The following is a 17099-nucleotide window of genomic DNA, read 5'->3' on the forward strand; positions in this document are numbered from 1 at the left end:
TTGGATTTCAGCTTGCTATTGAGTAGAAACATTAGACAGTGTTGAAACAGCTCACGATATTCCGTCTCAGTTACCTTCTGGTGAAAAAATGTTTTTTTTCCATCATGCTATACCTCCAATAAATCATTTAGAAAAGGTTTATATACTCCTTTGTGTATAGTTGGTGGTAGTACTCGTTAGATCTTCGGTGGAAAGCCAGACATTTGCCTTTACATAAGGAATCAAATGAAGACCTTTGCAATGATCTCCGTTTCCATCTTTATTCACAATTCACTCCCATCACACATACAAACAAATGAATGACAACTTTGTTTACAGGTAATAGGAAAAAAGGGTTTATTCATTCACTCTAACCAACTCAAGCATAAGTCCATGAATGCTTGTTTTGGTGTGTACATACATACGTATTTATAAAAAAAAGAAGACTGACTGGTGAACAACACATATTTATGATACTGATTTCTTTAAAACCCAGTGGTCAGGTTACATCCACAATGTATTAGAAGAAAAACATGTGACACATGCTTACATATGCAGTTAGTATTTCCTAACATCAGTCTACGGTTGATGGCAGCCCACGGGTCTAACGAGGTGGGAAGCCCCTGTGTGGCCCTCCCCTACCCCTGAACCCCCCTCTGTCTCCGCGGAAATTTGGTCTGTTCCTGTCGCGGCCCCTGTCTCCGCCCCTCCCCGCGTTTGGTCCACCGCGGCCTCCTCTGGGCGCTCCGCCGCCGCGCTCCGACTTCATCTTGGCGGGGGGAGATTTGGGACGGAGCCTCTCTATCTCCTCAGAGCAACCGGACAGGTGAGAGTTGGGGATGACGAAGTGGGACGCGTAGGCCTCTGGGTTGAAGTTACTGTTGGTGAGAGTGGGCCCCACGGTCAGCCAGCCTGGAGAGAGGGGACAAAAACAGAAGAGACAGCAAAATCTATTTTATTTTTTTATTGACACAAACGTATGCTGTATATGTACAAGTGTTTGATTGCACACGGTAGTCAAAACCATAACAAAAAAAAGCCAGAGAGCTTATTTCCTTGTGGACATATTGGAGCAAGAGGTGGAGAGAACACACACACACACACACACACACACACACACACACACACACACACACACACACACACACACACACACACACACACACACACACACACACACACACCTTGTGAGCTACAACTTGGTAGTTTTCATGTGTTATTGTAGTCTGTTATTATAGCGCTGTTATTATAGCACCACAGTAACAGCAGAACACAACCTATGTATTACATGGTAACACTTATGAGAACTTGTTTACGTTCTAGTGATGAACCTGAATATATACTGCAGTTAATATTGATATTTATGTGTTTATGTTGTAATTCTAACACTTTCAACCACTCAGAACACTCCACAACGTGTCACTTTGCGACACGATGTGAGCTTGCAGATTGGCTATCTTTGTCGAAGAGACTTGGTGTAGAGGGAAAAAAACGAGGGGATAAACCCATTACATTAGCCTGGCATTGCCAGACTGACACGTAGAGTGGAGAAACATGTGAGTGAACATAGCCATTGCTCTGAAAATGTATATCATCTATCATGTTCAATAATTACCTGCTGATCCTCGGATGAATGGTAGCAATATCAGTTAGCTTGCAAATAATTATATAACATTAGGCTAACATTATCAATTCAATTCACAATTAAACTTTCCAACCCAACCCCCCCCCCCCCATCTGTTTACCTTTGCAAAAAGAGTTCAAATAATGTCCTCATTTGAAGAACCAGTTAGACGGGGTGAGTAGGGGGGGGACGAGAGTGATCAAAGTAAGTGTCGATGTAAATGTGTGTTCTGTGAATTAATTATGACATTGCAGAGCAACTCTGCACCCAGTCAATAGGATACGCGTCTGTGAGGAATTACCTAATCAAGTGCAAGGACGTTCCTGTCCCATCGGCTGCAAACATGCAACTCTATTGCATACCAGTTGATAATAGAAGCATGTAAAATAGCAGCTAAGCTCTTAGTTACACCAACATTGAGTTGTTGTTTTTTTACCCATTCAATCCGGGAACGCATACTGTGTCATTTTAGATTTTTAGCCATAACCATTATTTTATACTTTGGGCTATTCAAAAATAGCAGATATACAAGCTCGAATACAAGCTTGTAGATCGGCTATTTATTTATTTTTTATCGTGAAAATGTGTGCAAATCTTTGAATACATATATTTTTAAAGCGAACATTTTTAACTAAAATCTTTGCTTCTGAGGAGTCTACAAATGTATTCTAAATCCTAACTTTTTTTTTTTAAAGAAAAAAAACGTATGTTGCTATATATATTAGTGCAGGGGTATTCAACTAGATTAGGCAGGGGGCCACAACTGTAAAATAATTTGGAGTCGGGGGCCACACAGCGCAAATGCAAATTTTTCGGGTCTAATTCGGTCTAATTCGGGTCTAATTCGGTTCTATTTGACCAATATAAATCAACCTTTTTTCGGGTCTAATTCGGACTAATTCGGTTCTATTTAAGGTTCTAAGTTAAGTTCCAATGAAAGATGGCCTTTCAAGAACTAATGAAGGATAAATAATTTGTACTGTTTTAACTTTGATAACATAAATCAAAGTTAAAATAAATAATAATTATGAAAATTAAAAAAAAAAAAAAAAAAAAAAGATTTTTTTTTTTTTTTTTTTTTTTTTTAATATGGCCAGGGGCCACAAGGAAGCTCCTCGTGGGCCGCACGTGGCCCGCGGGCCGCCAGTTGAATATCTATGTATTAGTGGTTCTCAAGCTTTTTCATGTCAAGGACTACCCAAAATGATATGTATTTGTCCGCGGAGCCCCCCAAAATATATTCTTCCAGGGATCCCAAGAAGCACATACGAGTTAAAAATGTATATAATTCAAAGAATTGCACACATTTTCACTTTTTTTTTGTGAGCTTGTATATCTGCTATTTTTGAATAGCCAAAGAAATCTAAAAATGACACATGATGCGTTCCCAGATTGAATGGGCTAAAGACCACAATGACATGCAGCATCTCTTCCTCAAAGTGCTGTACTGGGACGGACAGACAGACAGAAAAGAGGTTGGCAGGTCTGCACTCCTGCTCGACCGTCTCACCTGGTCTGATGGTGGAGTCGCGTCCGAACAGGTGCAACCTCCTACGGCCTAAACAGAAATGCTCGATGATGTGGAAGATCTCCACGGGTTTCTCCACGTTGCCCATCTCTGGCTCCTCCGTGATGATGAGGTCAATGTCCACATTGGCGTGGATAAAGTCCCCGTCTGTGCTTCTACGGACTGTCCCTTTAATCCCCATCAGACAATGCTCCTGGTTAAGATGTGGAAGTGGGTACAGGCACATGGGTTGTTGTTGGTACAAGAAGGCAGGGAGAATAGAAAGGCAATAAGTGGCAGACAAGATTGTTCAAGCCCTTTTCAACTGATTTTGTTGGCAGCATAATCCTACAGTCACCAGATAATATTCAGAGGAATGACTAAACTAAATTCCTTTATTTGTGTTGTACCTTGGTGCGCTGGAACACTGCTTTAGGGTCCAATGCCTTGGTCTTGCCTGGGTTGTTCTTGTTGGTTTTGATCCAACAGATATCCTCACACCGTCTAAAGCCCCATTTCCTCAAACACTGAAATAAAGAGAATTAACATTAGATAAACAAAACGTTATGGACCGGGGATTAGTCTCGGGCTTAACATTTATATTAGGAACCATTTATGTCACAAGCCTTGAACACAGCAACTGTATCATAGTTTATGTAGTTCAGCTGACGTCAGTAGCCTGTGTGCAGTGAAGCCAGCAGCAGTCTGATGAAAGAACAAGGTGAACAGCATAGCATCCAAATAATGGACAGTCATACGTCTTTCTGAAAATGTTTTCCATGCCATGTGGTTTTCTAAATATCTCTTTATAAACTATGGTTTCAGACAAAAGAGTTTTGTTTAATAAACGAAAATTAAACTTACCTGGGCTTTTATACGTGGAATAGCCTACTAAGGGACCAGTCGAAATTTACAGAAGGGGGTCCCTGGAGGAAAATCGGGGAGGGTCATGCCTTTCTAATTTTAGTACAACGGAGGGTCAGCTAATTTTACTTTGAATCCAAGGGAGGGTCATGCAATTTTGAATTGATAAAATAGTCCGTTTTTATATACCTTTTTAGTACAGTAGAACAGTGGTCAATGACCACTCTCTATTTCAAAGGATACAAATGATTCAAATCCAGTAACAGCTTGGTCTATTTAGAATCATTGACGGTCGTTAACAAGCCATCAATGCACAGCGAGTGTGAACGACCCAGTCAAATCTATTCAGCATCTTAACGATGGTGGTTGAACAATTAAGCAACACTTCAACAGGGGTTAGGTATATTGGAGAGATGCATTATCCCAATTTCCAACACAGAGATATCCTCTTTTAAGTGTGTTTTGTTGCTCATAGAATTACATACACTAGGTAGGTTACAATGACCAATTTATAACTGGTATTCATAATAATTTGAAGTAATTCTGTGCATGTGATTAATTTGGATCTATATGGACAGTTATGTATAGATGCCAGCCTAGCTCCACAAGTAAAACCAGAATCATCAGGCCATAATCGATAGCCTAATTTGTTACATGTAGGCCATGGGTTTTCAACTGATTATGAACCAGGGACCACCACCCTGACTGAGAATCAACCTGGGGACCACTGTTGTGTTGGGAGGGGGGATATGAGCGTGGTGTGGGGGGAAAAGCTTGAAATTAAATAATGACTGTTAAGGCCTTAATTTAATTTGTTAATTGGAGGTGAATTAAATGAAGCCCTTAACAGTCATTATTTAACTGAGATATGCTAGTGGTCCAGAGCTCAGAAAAGATTGAGAACCACTGATCCATTCCTTTCCCATGGTTGCCCTTATTCTGCTCTCTTAACCTTCCATATTAAACTCATGTTAACTGATTCATTGCAACATATGCATGAGCAAGCACATGCCATTGATATGGGCACATTTCCTACTAATGATGACTCAACCAGGTAAACAGATACAGTTTCCCTTGAAATTCTAACTCTCATTTCTGTGGAAATTCTTGACATCCGACTTCCAAGTAACTGCGTCATCATACATCATACTGTTTCTCAACTACAGTAGCGGTCGATAAAATAAAATATAATACAAATCTTCACTTTCCTACATTACTAAATGCATGGTCAGAGACCACATGCAATACCTTCACGGACCACCAGTGGTCCAAGGACCACCAGTTGAAAACCCATGATGTAGGCAACAGTGTAGTCACTGTAGTTAATAATTAAAAGGGCAGAGTGACAAAAGTTGTAAACTACTGACTACCAAATATTCAACTTTCTTCAATCTGACCAGGATTCAATGGGTTTCCCACATAGGTTGTTGCACATAAGTTGAGAACACTGTCCATTCCGCTACCACTACAGACACTACACTGTGCATTTAGCAAGACTGACTAATGTTCTAATCAATGTGGAAAGCAAAACATCTGACATATTATCAGTTTTAAATGTCATTTTGTTGTATTTGATGGGGAGGGTTTCACGATACATACATGATGTTGGGCAAAATGATATCGATATGATACATTATTAATGTTCTTTTCTCATGTATTGTCACATTTTAGTACCACGATAGGCTATATCGTGGGACAATATATCGTGACACTCCTATAGGCGGGGAGGGTTAATCTTTTTTTTTAATCACTTGGGGAGGGTCATTGATTTTTTTTTTTAGTCAAAGGGAGGGTCATGGCATTTTAGATTAGGGCACATACATTTTCTCCAGGGGTACCCTTCTTTAAAAATTCACCTGTCCCTAAGTGTTTGGAAACTGTTGAATAATTTAGATTTTTTTGTTTTACACAAATCTTATCTTCATCCCTGGCACAAAATAGATTTTCAAATGGTCATCCGCAGCCAAAAACATATACATTTTGGGGTCCTTGACAAGAAAAAGTTTGAGAACCACTGGTTTAGACATTATCTTCTTCACAGAGTATACAGTCTTTATGGCACATTTGCACTGCATGGTACTAGTGTGATACGACTCGCTTTTGGTACAGAGTACTTTGTTTTCTACAGCAGATAGACAGATCAGACCTGATGAAGTGATATTGTCATTAAATAAACTATTCTCCTGAGAGCTGACACACAGTATGTGGACTGCTTTTTCGTCTCTCTACTGGAGATAGTACCACCTCAAATGTAGCTGGTCGAGGCGCCACCCCTTTAACACATTTTGCTTTTAAATTATACAAAATGACCTTTTTTGTCAGCTGGTATGGTAAACTTAAATGGTTTTTAATAAATGAGAAAGTGAACCAAACGCCTTGCCGACAAAGAATGGACAGAGGACATAACACATGGTAACACACAACCTCGAGTCGAGATAGGAATTTCTTACCCTTCCGGTTACGTTACGCTGTCTGGCCTGAGCTACTTTCAACCTTGCGTAGGAGCACAATGTTTTGTTTGTGAGCACTTCAGGAGTTGATGAAGCCAGAACTCTTGAGATAACACTGCACCTACGGGTGCTTATCCCTAATCTGGACTGCAACAACCCAACAACCTTTACATTTTTCGTATCCTGTGTCTACATATTTATTTCTACCGTAAAGAAGACACGCTTAGAGGTGCTCCTCTTCCTCTCCCAGTGCATCATGTTTCAGCGCCATGGGTGCACTGACTCGAAAGTAGTTCAACTTTTGGAGAGAAGTGCCACTCAATGTCACACTACTGGCAATGTCAGAAATGTTGGTATACTGTAGTGTGACGGGTGCCATGGTGCTTTTGGTGGGTTTCATTTGTTCATTGTCAAATAGGCTTGGTGTCACGTGTCATAGGATGCCTGTCATAGCATAGCTCATTGTTCAACCAATCGCACTAATGACAGAGATCATTTGACGGGGGCTGATAAGCAAGATGGTATCTCAGTCACGTCACACAACATATAATGAAAGGTGCAAGATGGACAGAATCACAGTCTGTGGACACCTTCAGATGGAAAAAGGTGCGGATGAACAAAGGCATTTTAGTTTTTCATTACAGTGTGCAACATGTACTTTAAAAGGCGGACTCCAGCCTATTGTAATAACATGATTCTGTGGAGCAGGAGGAATAGTTCAGTGGCGATGCTACAGTAACTCAGTGGTAAGATTGTGAGGGTATGAAATTTAAGTGTAGGCTACGTCATTGGTTCTCAAAGTGGGGTCCGGGGACCCCTAGGGGTACTTGAGGGGGGTCCAGGGGGTCCCCAGCTAAATGATGGATAGGAACCAAATGGACCCTTATGGGTTTGTAACTCTGAGAGTGTCCAAATGGAACCAAACGGACCCTAACGGGTCCGTTTGGTTCCATTTGGACACTCTCAGAGTTAAATTAACATTGATTTTACAATATGAATTGGGGTCCCAGAGATATAAATGCCATTAAATGGGGGTCTGTAGCCTAATGCATGTCAAACTGGGGGTCCTTGACATTAAAATGGTTGAGAATCACTGCTAGAGAGCCGTAAAAAAATATTCTCTTACAGGGGTCCCTGGCTTATCTTTTCAAATGGGGGTCCGCGGGCTAATAAGTGTCAATTTGGGGGTCCTTGACATGAAAAAGTTTGAGAACCACTGGGCTACGTGACAAATACAAATAAAATAATAACAGAGTCCAGGGCAAATAGCCTGGGACAATGTATTTGAATGTTTCCATGTACTTTTAAGTGAGTGTTGGTGCTTACGTACGTACCATTCTTCCCAGATCTAGGCCCTCTCCAGAACCACACCAGAGAAAGACGAAAGAACGAAGGGCTGATATCTCGTCAATCTCCAACTTCATTATCTATAGTCCCAGAGAAAAAAGGGAGCGAGTGAATAAAAGCCACTGTTAGAGCTGGGAAATTAACAGAAAATTAAAAAAATCTTATTTTCTTTATTTCCCCCAAAAGACAGGAAAAATTCTAATACATTTGTTTTATAATCAACTAAATTGATTAGTCTAATTAACCACTTACGGTAGGATAAGGGATATTTTATGGTTTAAAACTAAAAGTATTTTGTTTAAAGGTTAAAGCACTATATTCTGATAGTTATCAGTGCTATAGACCACCGAAGTCCTGACGTCACTCGTTCATCCCCAGGTTCGTAAAGTCATTTCGCTATGGAGAATACATTGGGTCATCATAGAATCGTCTCATATAAGAATTGTGGTCCAAAAATAAACAAACTGTCTCGGCATAATTGTCAGGAAGGAGGTTCTGTATCATTTATGATAGTCAGTCACTTATATTTGATACAATCTGTTTCTGGCGAAAATGTAACTAATTCGGCGGAAGTAACATTATCGTTTTCTCACCGTCAGTTGATGCTTCATATCCATAAGAGTCAAACCGCCGGGGTCACTTGTTTATTTTTGTAACACAGTTCTTATTTGACGCGATATTAAAGACGTCTATGGGATTCAGAATGGGGGTGGAAAACCGCGAACCAGGTAGACAGACCAAGGATGTGTAAATTACGTCAGACTTCGGTGGTCTATAGTGTTGTTCAGTCTCAGGAGTCTCCCCGTTTCTCCAGCTCTTCAAAAAAACAGAACATACATTTTCAGCCAATCAGGAGAGAGTACCCATTTATCAGTTCCAATTTGTCTGCTCATTTCTTTGTGTCATCACTTCCAATTTCACTTGTTTAATCTGTATCCTGACTGAGTTCTCTATTCTGATTGGATAAAATTGGTATTTTCTGTTTAACAAAGAGCTGGAGAGACATGGAGACTCCTGTTACTGAACAAACATTCTATGTCAATGAGTACTATCAGAATATAGAGCTATTTAATACATATTTTAACCAAAGAAAATCACTTACCCTACCTTTAAGCCTGTATTACACTTTGTTGTACAATGTTGGCGTACAAAAATAGCGAAGATAGCTGACCTAGAAGCTCACAACGCATCAAGGTGTGTTGTGAGTTTGTAGATCGGCTATTTTTACCATTTAAAAATGTATCCTTAATTCCTTTGTTCAAAAAAAAAAGAAAAATGTATCCTTAATTAATCATAATCGAATCACCCAGCCTTAGCCACTGGGCACAGTGATTGCAAATAGAACAACACCACTCTTTAACCCATTCAATCCGGGAACGCATCGCTGTCATTTTAGATTTCTTTGGCCATTCAAAAATACCAGAAAAATAGTAGAAATTAGCAGAAATTAGCTCATAGCACGGCACTTGGTGCCGCGCTATGAGCTAATTCTTTTTAAATCGTGAAAATATTTGCAAATCTTTGAATGTATATTTTTTAAAGCAAACATTTGTAACTCAAATCTTTGCTTCCAGGGATCCCTGGAACAAAATATTTTACAAATGTTCGCTTTAAAAAATATATATATTCAAAGATTTTCAAATAAGTTCAAGATTTTTTTTAAAACAGCAGATCTACAAGCTCATAGCGCGGCACTAGCCCAAAAGAAATCTTAAAATGACACGGATGCGTTTCCTTCCCGGTCTTAATGGGTTAACTGTTCAATTCTTACGCAAACATGCCATAAGATGTGTGCATATACATACATCATCCCACGTCCAGAAGCGCTCGGTGTGGCTGATGCCAGATTCTCTGTAGTACTCCTCTAGTGGAGGCTCAAGCAGAATCACATCAAACTTGCACTTCAAATCCCGCAGGTCAAAGTGCTCTGGGTCAGCCTGGAGGTACCTGCACACACACAGACACACACAGACACACAGACACACACACACACACACACACACACACACACACACACACACACACACACACACACACACACACACACACACACACACACACACACACACACACACACACACACACACACACACACACACACACACACACACACACACACACACACACACACACACACACAGTTAGCAGGCAGACCCAACTTGCGTCAAAGCAAAAAAAACAGTGGTATCAATACTGCAATGTAGAAATACTTTGTTACAAGTAAAAGTAAAAAGAATTCAAATTTTACTTGAGTAAAAGTACAAAAGTATTGGCATCAAAATGTACTGAAGTACCCAAGGTAAAAGTACTCATTATGCAGAATGTCACATTTCACAAGTTTTCCCAAAAGAAATCTTTTGAAAATAGCCGATCTACAAGTTCACAATGCGTCACGATGCAAAGCATTGTGAGCTTGTAGATCGGCTATTTTCAAACGGCCAAACTGTATATAGGACTGAAGTGGGTAATGTATGTTTTGTAATAATAATTAAAATCTACAAAGTAACTAGTAACTAATGTTTTCTAATAATTGTGGTGGAGTGAAAGTACAGTATTTGACTCTGAGATGTAGTGGAGTAGAAGAAAAAGTACAGAAAATTGTACTTAAGTACAGTAAGTAAGTAAATGTATTTACCGTAGTTACTTTACACCACTGGCACTTAATACATACTTGAGAAGCTTAAGTTCAATAAAAGTACAACAACAGACAAAAAACAACTGATATGAACAGATTTTTAAAGGCACTGAAGAGTGATTGTAGATGTTGTATCATTCATAATAACCTATTAACATACATGGGAGGAGTGTTAGTGGTGGAGATGAGTTCATCCTTTAGTCTGATCAGCTCTCTCAATTTGGGGTATTCCTCAAACCTGTCAGCCAGACCTAAACAACAGAGCACATGGAAGTCGGTCATCGAGTATTCATTTCCAACAACAATGTGATGTGTGAATTATTAAATATATAAAATTGAACTTGAATGACTGACATGGCAACATGACCATCTAGGACTGGCTCTAAATGTGCTCAATAGGTTACTATTTGAAACTCATTTCAATATTTGGTTGCTTCGTTTTCTACATTTTAAGCCATTGAATCCGGGAACGCATGTCTGTCATTTTAGATTTCTCGGGCTATTCAAAAATAGTAGATATACAAGCTCATAGCGCGGTAATGAGTCGGCTTGTAGATCTGCTATTTTAGAAAAATCGTGAACATTTTTGCAAATCTTTGAATATATATTCTTTAAAGCGAACAATTGTAAAATATGTTGTTCCAGGGACGCCCCCAGAAGCAAAGATTTGAGTTACAAATGTTCGGCTTGAAAAAATATACACTCAAAGATTTGCACAACTTCAAAAATAGCAGATCTACAAGCTCATAGCGCGGCACTCAGTGCCGTGCTATGAGCTTGTATATCTGCTATTTTTGAATGGCCAATGGAGCATGTGGAGCTGACGAGTAGTGTATCCACTTTCAGTGTGCACCCATAATGATCTGCTGATGGCAGACTGTGTGTGTGTGTGTGGGGTTGTTGGCCCCTTTGGCTAAATTGCCATAGTGATCTTTATAAATGTTTGACTTCTAACAGAAGTGCTTCATAAGAAGAATGTTGACACAACTAAGAGATTCACATAGTTACACGCCACTGGTTTAATATGAGCAACAAGCATTCATTAAAAGAACATCTACATTTTATCTTCCTTGTGTATTCTTTTTTCTCCACTTGCGGCACAAAGAGAAAATAGTCTAGATGCTGATGTGTTCACTCTAGTTGATTAAAGGGATAGTTCACCCCCAACATGACTTGATCTATTACACACCCCATGGAGACTTGAATTGAGATTTTTTTTTTTTTTTGTCGTATTCCTAACCCAAGAATTTGATGACCGGAGGCATTTCCGGTAGACATAAGCATCTTTCCACTGGTCAAATTATTGCCTTAGGAATGCGACAAAAACAAAAAAATCTCCACGAATTCAAGGCTTCATGGGGTATGTAATTGATAGAAAATATGTTTTTTTGGGTGAACTATCCCTTTAAAGATCACACAATAAGTGTTGTTGAATAATAACAGCAGCGATGATGCTGTGTCAAACAAAGCCAACTTCAGCAGTTCGGCGATATTTTGGTTTTAAAGTCAATAGAAAGGGGGAGGCAATAGACTTAAGTTATAATATAACATGTCACCTGAGATCAGGTGGTTTGCGAAGGACATTGCCAAAATAGATAAAAATCGGCCAACCATAATGAACACACGCTCCATTATTCACACTCACCAACATCTCTGATGAAGTTCTGTGGCCTGTGGCCTGTATCCACAAAGTGCTGGCAGTAGTCATTGTGGGGGTTTAGACTCTGGGTGCCCTGAAAATGAGGTAGTGGCACAAAGAGGTCATATATTTAGCTGCATCAAATGTGCAAATTAAACTGTGATACAGCCGTATTAACCCATTCAATCTGTCATTTATTTTTTAAAGCGAACATTTGTAACTCAAATCTTTGCTTCTGAGGGTCCCTGGAACAAAACATGTTGAGATAGAGGGCCACAGCCAAATACATATTTAAAAATGATTTCTAAATCCTAGCAGTATGTAGCTATATCAGAGGTGCTCCAACTTTTCCATGTCAAGGACCCCCCAAATGATATGTATTTGGCCGCGGAACCCCATCTCAAAATATACCCCCCCCACCCCCCTTCAGAAGCACAGATCAGAGTTAAAAATGTTCGCTTTAACCCATTGAGACCTGAAGCCGATTCTGCACGTCTCCTAAATCTCAACAGTTTTCTGAAAAACGTATGTTTCTATATCAGTGGTGCTCAAACCTTTTCATGTCAAGAACCCCCAAAATTATATGTATTTGGCCGCGGACCCCATCAAAATATTTTGTTCCAGGGACCCCCAGAAGCAAAGATTTGAGTTAAAAATGTTCGCTTTAAAAATATATATATATTCAGAAGATTTGCACACATTTTCACAAATTTTCAAAAATAGCAGATCTACAAGCTCGTAGCGCGGCCCAAAGTGTAAAATAATGCTTTTTAGCTCAAATCTAAAAATAACACAGTTCCAGGTCTTAATGGGTTAAAACATAGCGTGGACAATAAAATAATATATAGAGCAACAGGACATTGCAGAACATACATTTATGACATTAGGATAACCAACGCAAGTATATTGTCTCTGTTGAGTGGAAACCAAAACTGTGTTGTAACTGTGTTACAAACTGTGTTGTAACAGTTTGGCCAAAACTGTTACTTTACAAGATTCAAATTCAAAAATAGCAAAAGTAGCAGATCTACAAGCTCAAAACGCATCGCTTTGCGCCACGTTTCGAGATTGCAGATCTGCTACTTTTGATGCTTTTGTGTGACGCTGTAGTATGATCAAGTAGGGCGTTAAATTTACGAAAAAACACAAACAGTTTGAATATGGACGATATCCTGTAGATTGCCGAGTGGCCAGAGAGTTCCTAACCTTAAGGAAGGTACTTGAGTCCTTGTAGACCTCTTCATATGGGTTGGTTTCATCTGGCTGCTGCACCTCCACCTCATCCTAAATCCAGGATTCCCACACATTTTTTTACAATACATTTTCAAAACTATTCCAAAGTATTTTACCCCATTTTCAGGCCTATAGCAATCATATGGTGCCATAATGATGCTCTTACACCAGTGTGCTATCAATGCCCCAAGACAGACTCGAGCGAAGGTGTCACATGACAAAAACAACAGATCTACAAGCGAACAACGTAATCACGGTACAATGTGCTGTTAGCTTGTACTGCAGATCTATTATTTTTGTCAAGTGACATCGTGTATAGATTAGGCCACACTCAGAGTCAGGCAGCTCGTGCAGCGTAAGCACTGCATTGTATCACTAAATATGTTTTTTATTTCACGTAATATTAGACATGTTTTGGGACATTTTTAATGAACAAAATAAATAGCCAAAAATCATGTATATCCAAACATTTGATTAATTCCAAACCTTTTCCAGGCCTGGAAAACTGTTTTTCTAATTTCAAAATATTTCCAGGAATTTCATGACACGTGCGCACCATGTAAATCACATAGTCATCCAACGAAGTCATCCATTAAGCCTGAGATATACTTAGTGTGCGTGTGACGCACCAAAAATAGCTGGTCTACAATGCGTCACATCGTTAAACAATCCTGTATAATTTGCAAAACAATGCCCATACACAGCATACCCAAAGTCAAATGACTGTTGTTCTTGAACCATTAAAACATATAAAACATTTGATTCTGATTTGTTTTAAATGTAATATTTAATTATATGATATACTTTAATTTAATTAAAATATGTTGTTTTGCGGTTTTCAAAATTAGTTTTTCACAGAATTGTTATGGTCATGATTCAACAGTAGCCTGGATGGCTTAATTCTAGGCTTAAAATAATTTATATAAAATATTTTTGGAAATCTCTATGGGAAAAATGCCTTTATTTTGTGGAACCACAAAATGCCCGCCACTGCTATGCCCTATGGGGGTTTCTGTGGGGTTCATGATGGAAAAAAGTGGTTTGGACTTTATATATCACTTAATCACTCTTCCCCGAAGTAAGAACATCATTTTTGTGGAAATATTTCATATTGGTGGAGTAGAATTAAACTTTCAACAATTCGCTGCAGCTTTGTGAATGTTTGTTTGTTTGTGTATGTCGGACTGCGGTGTTGATTGTAGAGTCAGTTTTGATGCCATCTTGGAATAGTTTGCATCATTTTAATCACAAGACCTGTACCTCTAAAATGGTATATAGCTTGCCTAGGTAGGTGACACACACACACACACACACTTATGTACACTTGTTTGTTTGTCAGAAAAATGCAACAACGGTCACAGACACACCATCGGGACTACGGATTGTTAACAGGTTAAGTGGAAAGGGTTGGCTGCAGTTTTAAATGTCGACATTTTAACAAAATGTACACAGGTCAGGTAGGTTAGTGTGGGTCAGCAATGTTCGGAATTCGACAATCAGGCTGGAATGTGATGGATTGGATGGATCTGTCTTGATCACATGACTATAGAGATCATGTGTACCAATTTGTGTGAGATTTGGATAAAATCTGAAGGAGTAATATCCAAAAATGTGTTTTACATAAATCGGCCTCCTGGTAGCGCTATAAAAAGCAAATGTGATAAATGCAGGGCAAAGGTTTTTCCTTGGCCTCTAGGGAGTGTGCATAGTTTTACACAGACCAGTGCAGTTATAGGTAAAAACACTAATCGGCCTGTTATACAAAACCATGAGGCTGATTTGAAAGATTTGAAAATTTCTTCCTCGGCCTAGAGAGAATGTGGGTGCAAAATTTCACGGAAATTGCATGCTGTGTTCATGATTTGAGGCATTTTGTTGAAAACGGACCACTCCTACAAACTTGGAAGCCATTCTTAGCCAATCAGGATGGAATATGAAAAATCTGAAAGACCCGTTTGGTTTAATGACTATAGAGATACTTTGTATCGATTTGCGTGACGTTTGGACAAAATCTGTAGGAGTACTGTCAAAAGAACTGTTTTGCAAAAAGCGGCTTCCTGGTGGCAACAACAGGCCCATGTGAAAAATTTGGGACAGATGTTCTGAATTGGCTTCCAGGGAGTGCGTGCGCACAGCTTCGCTGCGATCAAGCCAACAGTGCCAGAGATTAGCTGTACACGGACAGACGGGGCGACAGACGGACACACGGACCGACAGACAGGATTGAAAGTGAACAATTCCATAATCGTCTAGTCACTGATGTTCATTATTTTACCTTAGGTTCCTCTGCATCTTCCTCTGTATCCTCTCCCTCTGTCTGTACCTTCCGTTTGGAGGACGGCACCGAGGTGTCAAATGAGGATCTGCAAAACAATCATCATCTTAAAAACACAGCCTTTTTTTTACATTGGTGTAAAGTAACTAAGTAATAAGTATTTACTCAAGTACTGTACTTAAGTACAATTTTGTCTATACTTTTACTCCACTACATCTTGCAGGCAAATACTGCACTTTTACTCCACTACAATTATTTGAAAACTTTAGTTGATAGTTACTTACTGCAGATATAAAACATTACATTATAAAACACACATTAACCACTTTATCCATATTTTATACCTAGGCTATTTGAAAATAGCTAATCTACAAACTGTGAGCTTGTAGATCTGCTATTTTCAAATATTTAATACTTTTACTTTTGGTACTTTAAGTCCATTTTGATACCAATACTTTTGTACTTTTACTGAAATACATTTTTAATTCCGGACTTTTACATTGCAGTATTGAATATTGATACTTTTACTTAAGTAAAACATTACAGTACTTTTTCCACCACTGTTTATTTAAAGCTTTAAATAGCCGATCTACCACACGGATTAAAGCAAAATAAAAATCTCATGACTGAAAAATGGTGTCCTAATGTGCAATTTGTGAAAGGAGCTAAACAATTAACCTAATATGTTAAATGATGTTTTAGTAATAGTGTTCCTGCTGTTCTACATACTGCCAACCAGGTGAAGAAATCACAGATTCATTGAGGCTTTAATATTTGCTTTTATGAAACATCCGTCTGCTGTGACGCATTGAGAGCTTGTAGATAAGATATTTCCCTTGCGCAACATCGTTCCATAGAAGACATGCTGGCTTCTATGGAATCCAAATTACTGAAATCCGTCGTGGCGACTCACAACATTAACCCACGCTGCCAGCCTAAAATAGCCTCGTCTGGGATCAATTAAGCCTGTCACAATTATTAGATAATCGTCTAATCGCAATTATTTTATATAATCGCAATTATTTTTGCATAATCATAATCAATTCCATGTTAAAAAATGTCAAATTCAAAAATAGTGGAAATAGCAGATCTACACGCGTTTTGAGTTTATAGATCGGCTAATTCCACTATTAATGTTTATAGAAATAGAAAGTATAAAGAAATTAAATAGGTGTTATTTTTCATATCTGCCCTGTGCAGAACGGGACTCGAAGCAGGACACGAAGCATTAGAGTCCAAGTACCCGGACCGCTGGCCCTATGGACGCTTTTTATCATTGCTATTATTATTAGCCCCGTAGAAATACAGGTTTTCTGGCAGAGCTTTCAAATGGACATGAAACACTTTGACAAGAGCTGACCCCAAGTCACAGCAATGAATGATTGGCTGAGCAGTACACACACACACACACAGTGCTACCAGTGATGTCACTCCCCTCCCCAGGGGTACGTGGATGTGATCCATGGGTCAAGTCAAGTCAGATTTATGTATATAGCACATTTAAAACCCAACAGCAGCTGACCCAAAGTGCTTTACAAAACAAGAG

The 17099-nt window shown here is 39.1% G+C and overlaps 1 protein-coding gene across 1 annotated transcript in view; it reads right to left on the reverse strand.

Annotated features, from left to right (window-relative positions):
- Positions 1 to 313: 313 nt before the first annotated feature.
- The window catches only part of mettl14 (methyltransferase 14, N6-adenosine-methyltransferase non-catalytic subunit), an 18040-nt gene continuing 1254 nt past the window's right edge, over positions 314 to 17099 (reverse strand). Inside the window, exons 3-11 of the mRNA XM_084079485.1 lie at positions 15554 to 15641; positions 13252 to 13329; positions 12052 to 12139; positions 10567 to 10657; positions 9577 to 9718; positions 7759 to 7851; positions 3521 to 3637; positions 3114 to 3324; positions 314 to 891 (exon numbers count right to left, since the gene is read on the reverse strand). Coding sequence (XP_083935611.1) covers positions 584 to 891; positions 3114 to 3324; positions 3521 to 3637; positions 7759 to 7851; positions 9577 to 9718; positions 10567 to 10657; positions 12052 to 12139; positions 13252 to 13329; positions 15554 to 15641 — 1216 coding nt within the window. The 3' untranslated portion in view covers positions 314 to 583. The remainder of the gene's footprint in view (positions 892 to 3113; positions 3325 to 3520; positions 3638 to 7758; positions 7852 to 9576; positions 9719 to 10566; positions 10658 to 12051; positions 12140 to 13251; positions 13330 to 15553; positions 15642 to 17099) is intronic.

Source organism: Gymnoscopelus microlampas (assembly GCF_963454915.1).
Source record: "Gymnoscopelus microlampas genome assembly, chromosome: 2".
NCBI classification, from domain to species: Eukaryota; Metazoa; Chordata; class Actinopteri; order Myctophiformes; family Myctophidae; genus Gymnoscopelus; species Gymnoscopelus microlampas.